This window comes from Talpa occidentalis, unplaced genomic scaffold (genome assembly GCF_014898055.3).
Source record: "Talpa occidentalis isolate TD23 unplaced genomic scaffold, MPIMG_talOcc4v2.1 talOcc4.16, whole genome shotgun sequence".
Classification (NCBI taxonomy): Eukaryota; Metazoa; Chordata; class Mammalia; order Eulipotyphla; family Talpidae; genus Talpa; species Talpa occidentalis.
In genome coordinates this window covers 16,922,906-16,936,981 of record NW_023601653.1, presented here as the reverse complement: position 1 = coordinate 16,936,981, position 14,076 = coordinate 16,922,906, and the positions used below count along the sequence as shown (strand labels likewise).

The 14,076-nt window shown below is 40.7% G+C and overlaps 1 protein-coding gene across 3 annotated transcripts in view; it reads right to left on the bottom strand.

Moving 5' to 3' along the window:
* Window positions 1–56: 56 nt before the first annotated feature.
* CCDC38 (coiled-coil domain containing 38) overlaps window positions 57–14,076 on the bottom strand; it is a 32,516-nt gene continuing 18,496 nt past the window's right edge. For 2 of the 3 annotated variants that reach the window (XM_054696121.1, XM_054696122.1), the window contains exons 12-17: window positions 13,638–13,789; window positions 12,013–12,148; window positions 7,686–7,874; window positions 6,724–6,929; window positions 4,702–4,795; window positions 57–955 (exon numbers count right to left, since the gene is read on the bottom strand). In XM_054696121.1, coding sequence (XP_054552096.1) covers window positions 842–955; window positions 4,702–4,795; window positions 6,724–6,929; window positions 7,686–7,874; window positions 12,013–12,148; window positions 13,638–13,789 — 891 coding nt within the window. In that variant the 3' untranslated portion in view covers window positions 57–841. The remainder of the gene's footprint in view (window positions 956–4,701; window positions 4,796–6,723; window positions 6,930–7,685; window positions 7,875–12,012; window positions 12,149–13,637; window positions 13,790–14,076) is intronic. The other variant, XM_037513835.2, reaches the window with a different exon arrangement.

Genomic DNA, 14,076 nt, shown 5'->3' with positions numbered 1-14,076 from the left:
GAGAATTTTATTTTCTGAACAGAATTCTTTTTTAAAGATTTATTTATTTATTTATTTATTTATACAAGCAACAGGTACGGTCAGAAGCGCGGGAGGGTGAGAGAATTCACCACAGCCAGAGCGGGGAGCAGAGCAGGCAGAAGGACCAAGGTACACTGCTGAGGGGAGCAGCGGGCAGCAAGAGAGGTCTCTGCACGCCATGCTGGACCCTCCTCCAGTGGCTGGGGGGCATCCAGGGATCGAACCAGCGTCGCAGAGGCTGCGGGCAGCCTCGCAACCCAGCGCTCAACCACTGCGCCACTGGGGAGGCCCCAGAATTCTTTAATGTGAATTAAAAACCACTCTCACAGTTATGTTCTGAGGAAACATAATCTAGAGGTTTTTATTTAAAGTTATAAACCCCTCACAACCCTTCAGATATTTTAGACCTGTGCACTATTGAAATGTACTCTCTACACTGGTACAATGTATAACTTTCCCAAAAACTGGTTGAAAAAACATTCAAAGTCAAGATGGTGGAGAATACCATTATTGTGCTTTAACAGCCATCCACCATAGAGTTACATTAATAAAGTAACTTTGGATGTGCACTCCCTACTGGGACAAGTCAAATTATAGATTTAAATGTTTAGCTATGTAGAATAGCACTTAGAATGTAGATATTAAAAAGCTTCAACAAAAGAAAGTCACCCTCATTCCCAGTCCTATGACCTTTGGAATAAGGGCCTGTCGTCTGCACGTAGTTTAGGCAGCCTATGGGGCACAGTATTGCTCTTACTAAAAACCAAAATCTACAAAATATGTCCAAAACATTTGGTAATAAATGTCTTACTGCTTCTACTCAAGTGAAAAAATACTCATCCTCTTGCGATTTTGTTTTTGTATCCCTGACTAAAAGTAGCTCGTGCTTGTTAGCAGATGGAGGTTGTGAGCGATACATAAGTCGTCTTCCCACCTGAAACAAAAGAAAAAATATTTGTTAGCATAAGAATTTTCTACTGAAGTATAAATAAACCACTCTGATTACCTTGATTGTCCAAAAAATAATATGGTTTAAAACAGACAATATTCACAGTTACACAAAGGGCCTCACACCCAGTGGATAGCCAATGTGCTGGGCAAAGTGAAGTAACAAATGGAGCACTACATGCAGAAGACAGGACACTTGAGTTTTATGGGGAAGCGAGATTTAGCTAAAGTCCTTATAGGTTTCGGGTATCGTCAGTCTCAAAAAGCACCATTTTTCAGGCCAACATTTCATTTCTCAGTCAGTGCCATAGCTGGTTTTCCCTATGGTTAGAGTTCTGATGAACACTTAATTGGCATTTTAAAATCCTGTTAAACCAAATCTTGAGAAAATCACATAGTAACCTCTTAAACACTATCCTGTTGGCACTTGGAGGTATTCCCACAGGAGAGACTTGGAGAAACCCGTCCATTCATACACTTGAGTATATCAAGTATTAAATATATTTTTTCCTCATTTTTTGTTTCCCCTCCTTTATTCTTTTTATATCGAATTTCTGTAAATTAAATGGTTGAAAAACATTCTATGGGACATAAATTTGAATTTTGGAAGGGGCTCTGTCCATGTGTGGAACTGCCTCAGGCACTGTAAAATGTTTGACACTCCTGGACTCAGAAATAAGTGGCAACAGTGATCTTCCCCATCTTGACACGCCCCACCTGATGAAGTTTTGGTCAGTGACTGATTGCATATATGGCAGTGGTCCCCAAGTCCCTATTGCCAAGTGGCATGACACATTACAAAGTCATAGTGTTTTATGTATTTTAAGGTAAGGCCTCATACGTCTGTCTTGTACAGGATGACAAAAGCACCTAACAATGCATTTCTCAAAATGTGTCTCCACCAATGAGAAGTGACTAATAACAACAATAGCAATCAATTCATTTTCTAATATCAGAATTTTTTTTTCCGCTTCTTTGGTGTAATCTTTGTTATTCGCACAGCCTGAAAAATAGCCAGTAATGAACCATCCTAACTAGACAAGGACTTCTAGCAGATCAGTTTCTTTTTTTTCAGTTTTCATCCAGTTTTAGTTTGCATTCTCATTTGTAGTCTGTTAATTCAATAAGCTTTTTTTTTTTTTTTTTTTTAAAGATTTATTTATTTATACAAGCACTGGGTACAGTCAGAAGCGCGGGAGGGCGAGAGAATTCACCAGAGCCAGAGCGGGGAGCAGAGCAGGCAGAAGGACCGAAGTACACTGCTGAAGGGAGCAGCGGGCGCAGGAGAGGTCTGCGTGCCATGTGGGACCCTCCTGTGGTGGCCGGGGAGCAGCTGGGGATTGAACCGGCGCCGCAGAGGCTGCGGGCAGCTTCGCAACCCAGCGCTCAACCGCTGCGCCACCGAGGAGGCCCTCAATAAGCTTTTTTAATGAGTATCCACTATACGCCAGATACTGGGGATCATAAAACTCATTCATACTCTAGAGATGATTAAAAAATTTCAATTTGGTGGGTTTAGTGAACAGTTTTTTTTTAAGATTTATTTATGCATACAAGAGCTGGGGTACAGGCCAGAGGTACAGGGAGGTGGGGGGATAGGATTTACCAGAGACAGAGTGGGGAACAGAACAGGCAGACTGACTGAAATACACTGCTGAGGGGAGCAGTGGGCAAGACAGGAGAGGTCTGCTGCACCATGTGGGTTGCTCCCTGGCCGGGGATTGAACTCATGCTGCAGAGGCTGCGAATTGCTTCATAGTGCGGTGCTTAACCCCTTGCACCACCAGGAAGGCCCCTTAGTGAAGAGTTCTATGTGCATATGGAAAGTTGATGGTTGATCCCTTGGCACGAGAGGACATGTTAGGTCTTCATAGAAAGTTGAACTAGATAAGTACCTTTTTAAGGAGACCCTTTTAAGGAGAAAGTCTTAAAATATTTTAGGATAATCATTACTTTTCTAACATAGTTCATATTAGCAGTTACCATATTTCTTTAGAACTTAAGTACTTACCTCAATAGCCTGGTTGTGAAGTACATAATAAGCACTCACGATGGGCTAGCTATTATGTAAGAACCAGTGTTCACATTAGCATTGCAGATACCCATCAGATTGTCTATCTGGAATGTATTTCAGACCCTAAGCCGAGGAGGGCCAGAGTGGCAGATAGAAACAAAGACCCTCCTCACCCAGGGGAGAGACCTGGGCCACGTGCCCTCAGCCACTGCCCAATCCCCCGCTTTCTATTGGTCAGGAATCTGCAGTATAAAGGCTTTGGCTGCTGGTCCCAGCTCTGCTGCTGAGTTAGAAGTGACTGGGAAAATCATTTTAACTTTAACATCTCATTATTTTCACAGTGTGGGAATTGAAAAGCCTTGCCAGTTATAAGTAATTCTCTGGGTTTACTATCTTTATTGGATGTAGAATGTAAGAAGCAAGGGCCTCCCCGGTGGCGCAGCGGTTGAGCGCTGGGATGCGAAGCTGCCCGCAGCTTCTGCTCCCCGGCTGCTCCCCGGCTGCTCCCCGGCTGCTCCCCGGCTGCTCCCCGGCTGCTCCCCGGCTGCTCCCCGGCTGCTCCCCGGCTACCTGAGGAGGGTCCCGCATGGTGCGCAGACCTCTCCTGCAGCCCGCTGCTCCCCTCAGCAGTGTACTTCGGTCCTTCTGCCTGCTCTGCTCCCCGCTCTGGCTCTGGTGAATTCTCTCACCCTTCCGCACTTCTGACTGTACCCTGTGGTGCTTGTATAAATATAAATAAAAAATATTTTTAAAAAGTTAAAAAAAAATAGAATGTAAGAAGAAAGATTTCTAGCTACTATTTGTAAATACATATATTTACAATAAATATATGTGTAAATAAATTTTAATGTATAAAATAGTTATGCAAATACATACACATGTATATAAGGTAAACATGTAAATATATACATATATATGTATATGTGTATATAAACACTTAGGATTTTTCCAAAAGGATAAAGATAAAATTGTCTTTTTTTCCTTTCAAATCATGTTTATTCGGGTTAAGTACGTTTACATCTTTGTGCCTATTTCGGCGGTTACAGGTGCAAATTTCTGTCCATGAACTGTTAACTGTTTATCTCCAGGGAACCAACTTAAGTTTCACAGAATACTCTTGTTTCTTGAACTTTGAGCCATATTCTTTTTTTTTTAAGATTTATTTATTTATTTATTTATTTATACAAGCACTGGGTAGAGTCAGAAGCACGAGAGGGTGAGAGAATTCACCAGAGCCAGAGCGGGGAACAGAACAGGCAGAATGACGAAATACACTGCTGAGGGGAGCAGCGGGCACGGCAGGAGAGGTCTATTGTGCCATGTGGGACCCTCGCCAGTGGCCGGGGATCGAACTGGCGCTGCAGAGGCTGCAGGCAGCTTTGCAGCCCAGCGCTCAACCACTGAGCCACCAGGGGAGGCCCTTGAGCCATATTCTTGTATTCCCTACTCAAAAATTATTGGGAAAAAAAAAATTCTCATTTTGTGCATTTGGAGCTAAAGAAAAAGAGGAGCATTTTAATAAAAAGTGGGTCTAATAGAGAACTGTTGACCTAGGAAGTTGAATTATCCTGAAAGTAGCAAGGAATCAGAAAGAGACCAAGTGCAGCTGTGAGCAAAAAGGTATTTTACTAAAGTTGGGTAAGTTCCATCAGGTATTTTGTTTTTATACCATAGAGGCACTCACATGTAGCTAAATCAATTAATAACAAAACACCAACCTTTTTCTTTGGTTGTGCTACTGCTCTTTGGAGAGCAACTTTTAGCCTTTCCTCCTGGTGTCTTTGTTTTTCTTTCATTTTCTCTTCACGCAACCTATGAAGAGGGGGAAAACATCCTTTTAACTATAAATCACAGAGAGTAAAAAAGACTGACATTACTATTTGCTAATGAACTTTTTAAATATTTTAAGACTTCATTTAAAGTTAAATGAAAACAGTACTTCATCTTTGCCCATAACCATAGCTTTTAACTATCAGACAAAATCTCAGCAAATCCTATTGGTGTTGGTGTTGAAATGGGAAGGAATTTCTTGTCAACATTTTGGAAGAAGTAAAATCTGCCTGGATGTTGCTCTAAGATAAACACCTCAGAAAAACTTTCTAACTCTTTACTTCTATTTCAGCACTTTACAGTTTGTACAATGACCACTTGAATTTCAACTTCGAGCTGCTCCTCGCCCCACTCCCCCAAAGTCCCCATATTGACATATAATCTACTGCAGGAAAGAACACAAATCACAAGTGTATAACTCAATGAATTACCACAAAAGTGGTATTTTCCAGTTAATATTTTTTAATGATATCTTCAAATTAAAACCAAGATATGCTATTTGTTTTGTTCTCGCTAGAGTTGTGAGATGATAGTTACATGAAATGCTCTATACAAACTGTTTATTCCAATACCTAGTATAGAATAGACACCTTAGTAATAACTTTTATGTGCCTATATAATGTATAACATTTTTTACGCAAGTTACAATATGTGTTATGTTCTAGATGCCTCCAAACTATGGGGAAAATCACCTAAAATTCTCTTTGATAAGAATGATAAATGAAGTTAGATTCTTGTTTTACTACTGAAAATAAGTTGTAGAATGTATTTCCTACTATAAAAAAGATGCCAAGTGCCGTTAATGTGATCAGTCATTGATCACCTTATGAAAGGAGTCTTTCATTTAGAATCTTGTTTTAATTTGCTTTACATTCAAATCTCATCAGGATCACCTTAATATATTAATACTGCACTTTATTTGGCAGAAAAAGTAGTCCCCTTTCACCAATAAGTACTAAGCAAGAACAAAATATCTAAGGTCAAACTATGTGCCAGGCATGCTTGAGTGCTTTTACATAGATTTAATCTTTACAACAACATTATGAGATAATTAGCATTAAAATAGCATTATTACTGCTATTTTACAGGTAAACTGAGAAAGGTTCTATGGTGTTATGGTCACAAAGATTGTAGATGGGTGGACCTGGACTGAACCCATGCATTTGGTTCTCATATCTATGCGTGTAGTCATAGCACCAGTTTGCCTCCCAGTATGCTCATTTGGCTATCACATGGACATTTTCCTACCTACAAGCATTTTCTACATGCCACATCATACTAGGGAGCATATATTTATAACCATCGCTGTCCTTGTAACAGGTACATAAAACCCTTGTTTAACTCAGTGTGGAAATCTGTAATTCAGTGCGTGATCCAGAGAGACCCCAGGCCAGGCAGGGACGTAGGGAAGGGGAAATTCAGGAATGTTGATCCTCATGACATTGTTTTGAGAAATGAATGGGTACATGTGTTGATGCTAAGTACGTAAGTGTTGGCAGGTTTGCACAGAGGAAAACCCTCAATGTATGACTTCCACTTTTAAACAGTTCCTTTATAGGTTGAGTAAGTTTTGGGCCTGTCCCCATAGGTACAGTTCTCCCACATGATAATACTTCAAACATTTTCATATAACTAGTGTCTTTACCCTGAAGATGCCCTTCTCTGAGCCAGAAGGACCCCCTGACCCATCACGTGCTATTCACCTCCTTCCTTTCCTTCACAATGTCATTGCCATGTAATGACACATTTATTTCATGAGTATCTCCCGCACTAAATAATAACTATGAGGAAGCCAGGGTTGGTGTGGTTCCTATATGGCAGACTCGCTCAGTGACTGTGGAATCCAACCAAAATTAATTACTAGTCTCATAAGCCACTCACGACACATATCAAAAGACAAGTGACTATACTTTTGTCGCCGTTCTTTGTGTTTTATTCTCTCGATTGCCTCCACATTTTCTTTGGGAATAGATTCGATGAGATCACTCAGTTCCACCAGGCGAGACTCTACTTTTACCAGCTTTTGAACTGGGTTGAGGCTGCCAACCTCAGCATCGCCAATGCAGATTCTGTATACTTGATTAATTTTTCTGCTAAGAGAATCTATCAGTTTTTCCTAAGTTGGGAAAGAAAAGGAGAGCAGAACACATAACATCTCATCATTCAATAAACGTGAACTCCCATTTAACCATAATATAATGAAAAGACTCCTATGCTACTCTTTCCTTTTTCTGAAGGAAAGCTTTAATACAGCAGAACAGTGAGAAAATGCAGTGATATTTATGTTGTAATTTATAGTCATATCATTACTACAGTAATACCTTTGATTATTTAAAAGTATGTTAGTCTAGGCATAAAAAGTAGCGCTAATAAAATAGAATTTGGTTTGAATGTTTTTGTACATTTGATTCCCTGGAAATTCTGGTAGAGGCAACATATACATTTTAAATCTGTTTTTGCCACTCCACTGCATTTCCTTGCAGCCACACATGTAAGGTCCCCATTTTTACACTTACTGTTCTAATTGCTAAAACCATAATAATCCTGTTTAATAGTTATTTGTATATATACCATCTCTCTCCCTGTAAACGGTAACTACCTGGAGGGCAGTAGATACTTCTTATGTTTACACATATATCTAAAACAGCGCCTTGCACCTGACTGTACACTTAGTAAATGTTTGCTGAATAAATGACTGAATGCATTCTCTCAGAGGAAAAAAAAAATAAAGGAAAAAGTTACAAGCAAACAGCTTCTGTCACTTGCTGGCCTACCAAAAGCTTCTTAAGAGTTTAATGTTTACTCTCTATTAGGAAGACATCACAGTGTAGTGTAAGCAGAGGTTCAGGCCAAACCTTGCTGGTCCCTGTACCTGGCTACTGCGCCGTTTTATCTGCTGGTGGTAATGCTGGAACTTGTTGATAATGTGTGTCGGGACCACAAGAAAATTCGCATCATTTGTCGCCAACTTATGCCATGCTTTCTCACTTGAGAGGATCTCAATAAACTTCCGGGCAAACTTAATCTCTTTCCAGGTAGCATTCTGCCCAAATGCCCGCTTCTGCTCAAGAAGATAGAATCACCATAAAACTAAGGACAAAGAACAGTCCAGCAGATGTGATTCCAGAAGTCCAGGGAACCCTCTTCTGGAACCACAGTCTCCTTACAGAGCCACCAACACTTCATGACAAGCCAAGACCTGTTTATTTCCAACAGCTTGTCTCCCACCTCCAAGGTTAACCTACTTTCTGGTGGTCCCATTTACTGTCTTGCCCACCCCCTAAAATTAACACCAGTCCCCTCCTTTATCCATGGCTTCACTTTCCCCAGTTTCATTTACCTGTGACCAACTGTGGTCTGAAAAAATGTTAGATGGAAAATTCCCAAAGCAGAGGATCCTCCTTCTGATGTGTAGTCAGGAGGTCCTAAGGTGCACCACAGTGCTGTGTGATTCAGCTCACTTCATCTCATCACGCAGACACCGCGCCTTCCCATCCCAAGGTGAGTACCGTATCATATTTTGAGAGCTTATCACAGTATATTGCTATCATTGTTCTATTTTACTAATCAGTGTTGTTAATCTCTTACTGTGTCTAATTTATAATTTAAACTTTATCATAAGTATGTACTTATAGGAAAAAAACTTAGTGTATATAGGATTCACTATTGTCTGCAGTCTCAGGCAAAACCACGCTCCTTTTAGAAAACTTTACAATAATGTAAAAAGGAAAGCTGAAAAGAGGAAAGCAAAAGTCCCGTGTGCCAGAAAATGTTCTCCCCTCCTCTCCAAATAACACTTACTGTGTTTCCTATTTGTATTAACAACACAATCCTTTTAGAAAACTTTAGGAATAAAAAAAAAATATGGAAGGCAAAACAGTAAAAGGAATCAATCCAGGGGCTGAAATGTACATTGGATTATGAAAAAACAATAGTGCTACAATTTGAGACATTGAAAAAATATACCAGACACTGGTTCTGAGAAAAAGCCACTTTGCTATGTGATTGATGGCAATTTCTGAAAGAGCTTCCTGAACAGTAGGGAGAGATTCAGAGATGAATGGGCAGTGGGCTTTCAGGGTTTATTTCAGGATGTCATCTTTCCTTTTGTTTGTTCAAGTTCCCCCCAGTCCAACAGGATTGGAAAAGACAAAGAAGATTTTTTTTTAAGACAGCAGGGTAATAACAGCATAAGAAATAGGACTGGAAATAAGGCTAAGGAAAATGATCATGTATGAGAAAAAAATTGAAGGCCTGGCCTAACAGCCCAGGCACAGAGACACAGCCCAAGGCGGAGACTGCCGCTGACCAACCGTGTCAGTGCAGTCCCTAGAGCTGCCACCAGGTGGCAGGCCCAGTCCAGGGCACCTCCAAGTTGCTGCCCAGAGTCTGCAGGGAATGGGAGGAAGGCAGGCTGCTTCTCCCAACAATATTGTAGAAAACTGAATACAAGGATAAGGACTTTGGATGCCTTCCAACAGTGAGTGGGAAGGGATCTGATTAGAGCAATGTTTATGAGGAACAACTATGCCAAAACTGAACAGGGGAGGGGATACAGTTTAGATGTCATTTCAATTCCTTTCCAACTAGAAGACTAATTCTAATCCATGTCACATTCTGCTGTGTGCTGGCTGTAAACAACTCTCCCAATTGAACTGGATCAAGTCCCTGTGTGAAAGAACAGTAAAACCAGAGGTGATTACATTCTGCAAATCAAATAATGGAATAGCTTATATTCCATTTCATGGTCAGTGACAAGGAACAAATAGCTAACTGCTGTACAAAACATGGGTGATCTCACAAAGAAAGTGTTGAGAGAAGGATGCCAGGCAAGCCAGATATATTACCTGATTCCGTTGATTTAAGGTTCAAAAGTATGAGAACTAATTGGCACTGGAGAAGTCAGGGTAGCCGTCACCTCTAAGGGGCTGCAGCTACAGGAAGAGGCATGGGGAAGGCTTCTGGGGGTGCAGATAAGATAGAGCACCTCACCTAAGGGATGTGTGGGCTTGTTAACTTTGAAGACGTTTTCTTGATGCACCTTTGGTTCATGCGCTGTCAATGATACATCATGCTTGAACTTAAATTTTCATTTTAAGACAAATATTGAGTCAAGAAAAATGTTGTTAGGGGATTTAGTGTAGTGAGAAGTGTGGAAGTTCTGAAAGAATAAAATATTCATTATGCAGTGATTATAGCTCCTAATTAACTGATAACTTATGGTTATCAAAATTATGTGCAACCATATTTACTTACTCATGAAAAATTATGGTGTGCACCCTTTGAGATCTGAAAGAATGGGAGTAAGGAAGCTGTAAAATATTTCCCCCTACCAGTTTTCCTGCTCTGGTCCCCTTCTCCACCCTAGCATCTCACTTCTCTAGGAGATACTAAGAATTACTGGCCTCAACACAGATGTACAACACATGGGTGCCAAAATTATACTTGTAACCCAAATATCAAAATAATTTTCAGGTCAACTCTGCCTTCTCTGCTTATGGATCTGTGTGCCTCAATTTTTTTTTTTTTAAGATTTATTGATTTATTTATACAAGCACTGGGTACAGTCAGAAGTGCGGGAGGGTGAGAGAATTCACCAGAGCCAGAATGGGGAGCAGAATAGGCAGACTGACAAAGTACACTGCTGAGGGAAGCAGCGGGCATGGCAGGAGAGGTCTGTCATGCCATGGCTGCGGGCAGCTTTGCAGCCCAGCGCTCAACTGCTGTGCCACCAGGGGAGGCCCTGTGTGCCTCAATTTTAAGAGTATTGAAAGTGCCCTTTTTTCATAGTGACCCTAAACTTGGATGAAAGGATCTTGGGAAAGTAACCACTGATATTTATTTGAAATTTTTGGTGTCAATCAACTTCAGAATTATTTAAAACAGAATTGAGAAGTGGAAACAACCTGTGTAATCAACAGAAAAGAGAGAAACAAGATGTGGAATATAAATACAATGGAATATTATTCAGCCATAAGAAGAAATGAAATCTGACACATGCTACCACCTGTATGAATCTGGAAAATATTAAGTGTCAAATTATGCTAAATGCAAAACACAAGGACAACTCTTGAATAATTCCATTTATGTGAGGCAGCTAAAACAGACATTTACAGACACAGGAAGTAGAAGAGAGGTTTACAAAGGCAGGGAAAATGGAAGATTGGGGGATTATTTAATGGGTACAAAGTTTCTATTTGGGATAATTAAAAATTCTAGAAATAGGGGCGATATCACACTATGTTGTGATTATACTTAATGTTACTGATTATATGCCTGAAATGGTGAAATGGTAAATTTGTATGTTTCCCAACAATTAAAAAACTGGTATAAGAAAAACTCAGCATCAAAGAACAGAAAGATGACTAGCACTTGTTTCTTGCTCTTCATGCATAACCCCAGCCCCTCTGAACTCAGGGTGCTTACACCCTGAGTGTGTGTGAGTGTGAGTGTGTGAAGGAGGCATGAATGCACAGTTTTGTTTTATATAACTGCCCACCTTGAGTCGGGTAGGGCAATCATATTCTTCTTCTAAGCTTCTCTCAATTCTACCTCTGATTGAAAGTCAAGTTCATGACCATAAATGTGGTAGTAGCTTCACATACTAGAATTTTTTTTCATTTGAGATTTTTTTTTACAAAGAAACCAATGTTAGCTGGAGCTTGTTGTGGGTCTAGAAGCTAACCTAATCATTCATTCAACAAACATTTATTGAATACCTACTTCATGGGGATACTACACTTAGCTCACTAGGGTAACACAGTCTCTGCCTTGAGGGGTTTGCCTCCAACTGGAAGAGAAACATGTAGAGATACACGTGTGCTCTGAGAATGCATCTGTGAGGCCCCAAGCGGCTAACACCTATGACAAGCCTCTTGTGGGGCAGCGGTCTTGGCCACAAGGCAGTGAGCTTCATATCTACACACTCTGACTAAAGAAATGTGTTTGTAAGAGGAAAATCTCAACACATGTTGTGATAATTAGCGCAACATTTCAAGAGAAGGCCAGTGCCTGGGTGCATGCTCTCTGTTGGCTATATCAGCTGACTGTCACAGCCTGACAAGGTCATTTCAACCTGGGCTTCTCTACCTCTTTCTGGTTTGCTGTAATTCCCCCCATTGCAAGGCTTAGGGCACAGAGAATGCAAATTATTATCATCATGAACCAGAGGAAAATGACCACAGACAATGAATGATTACCTGAGCATCTGAGTTAAATTGTCCAAAACTAAACAGTCTGGACCTTAATTCCAATTCTGCCGCTTTTTCCTCTTCTCTCACACAGCTCTCCTTAAGCATGTTCTTATGCTCCAGGAGAAAATCTATGTTGCTATTTCTATTGCAAAAGGAGAAGGAGACATTGTATTTGTGGTTTAGTGAAACCAAGCATCAAACACTTCCCTACTCTTGCCAGATATACATCACCAGTCTATACTTTCAATAAGCCAAATACCAGCCAAATAGCAAAGTACATGCAACTTCTGGAGTGAAAGGAGAAAAAGAAATGCTGTTTTTAACTTTCACCTGGCAGCGTTTGCTTCCCCACAAGTCCTCCCAATGGAGAGCAGCAGAGCTGAGGTGTTGGGAACCTAAGTTGTGGCCGAGCTAGTGTTCCCGAACCTGGCTGATAATCAGAATATCAGGGGACCCCCCAGGGGAAAAAGAGAGACTCCTGGCTCCTTCACCTAAAGATCCTGATGTGTGTCTTCTGACACAGATGCCCTTTTCCTGGCCCAACCAGACCCACCTGTTCCCAAAGTCATGCAGTCAGGGGTGGGGCGTCATGTAGTCTGAGGATTGGGAGAGAGGAGACATGGACTGAAAAGTACCTGGGAGTCGAGGTGGGTGGCTGTGAAGCCATGATGTTTAACTCCTGAATGAGTTAATTTCTTCCAAAGCTCATTGTAGTTTGTTTTTTTAAAGATTTATTTATTTATGCATACAAGAGCTGGGGTACAGGCCAGAGATGCAGGGGGTGAGAGGATTCACCAGAGACAGAGTGGGGAACAGAACAGGCAGACTGACCGAAGTACACTGCTGAGGGGAGCAGTGGGCGAGATAGGAGAGGTCTGCTGTGCCATGGGGGTAGCTCCCTGGCTGGCCCAGGGATCGAACTAGTGCTGCAGAGGCTATGGATTGCTTCATAGTGTGGTGCTTAACCCCTTGCATCACCAAGGAGGCCCTTCATTGTACTTTGATCTACTGTTTAAAACGATTGTCATCTCTGGCCCAAAAATCTGTTCCAAAAGGGTTGTATGCATTTTTATCAGGGTAGCTACAAAGACGTATTCAACTCAAAGCTCTTTTTAAAAAATTGTAATAACAAAATTTTAGAGTGGAAAGAAATTTTATAAGTCATCAAATCCTTCCCTCAACAGAGATCCCTTTTATAATAATCCTGATTATATTGATGTATACATTATAAAATGATACATTTAAGTTAAAAATAAGCTGTTTTTCTGAGAGTTATAGCCGAGGAAAAATGCACATATTAGCTTATCATCCAAAGCAAGATGTGATTAGCCTAACGGGTGAAAACTGCATTGAACAAAAATTAAGGCATCTTAATTTCTTTTCCTCTTTTAAACTATCTTTAATTATTGCTTGCTAGGAATATTTTTTGACAAGTGTAGGGAAATATGGACAAAAATTAAAGTCAGTCTATTTTGTGTCAATGTAGCTTCAATATCTTGCAATGTAAACTTATTAAAAATCCACCCCAAATGCAAAGACACCACGAGGAAGGGCACCCATGAAGGAGGTAGATTCTGTGTCTATTTAGAAATTGCTTCATAGAATAAATCCCCTTGTTTTCAATGACTTACATTTTGTCATGTATAAGTTTTTCCCTTTTATTTATATCTTCAAGGTTCTCATCGACATCTTGGGAATACTGTACCAACGTAAGATTTTGCTCTTCCAGCTCGTTGAGGACTTGAAGTAACTCTTCTGGTTCTTTAAAATAAAGCTCTGGCTCCTACTCAAGCAATAACAAGGAATAGAACATATCAGACAGCTGACGCAAAGGTAGGTTTCCGACGCATATGCAACGCATTTAGAAAAATACAGTGAGAGAATTGTGGGTATGTCGTTATGAGGAGGATTGTGGTTGTGAGGGAGAGATGGGCAGGGGAGTCCATTTGCACATGAGAGGTGGTCCTCTGGGATAGGACATTTCGGATATTGGGAGATAGACAGTAGTGAAAAAAGGGAAGGTAGAATGAAGAGTGGAAGGCAGGGATACAAAGTGGAGGGATGCAGCAG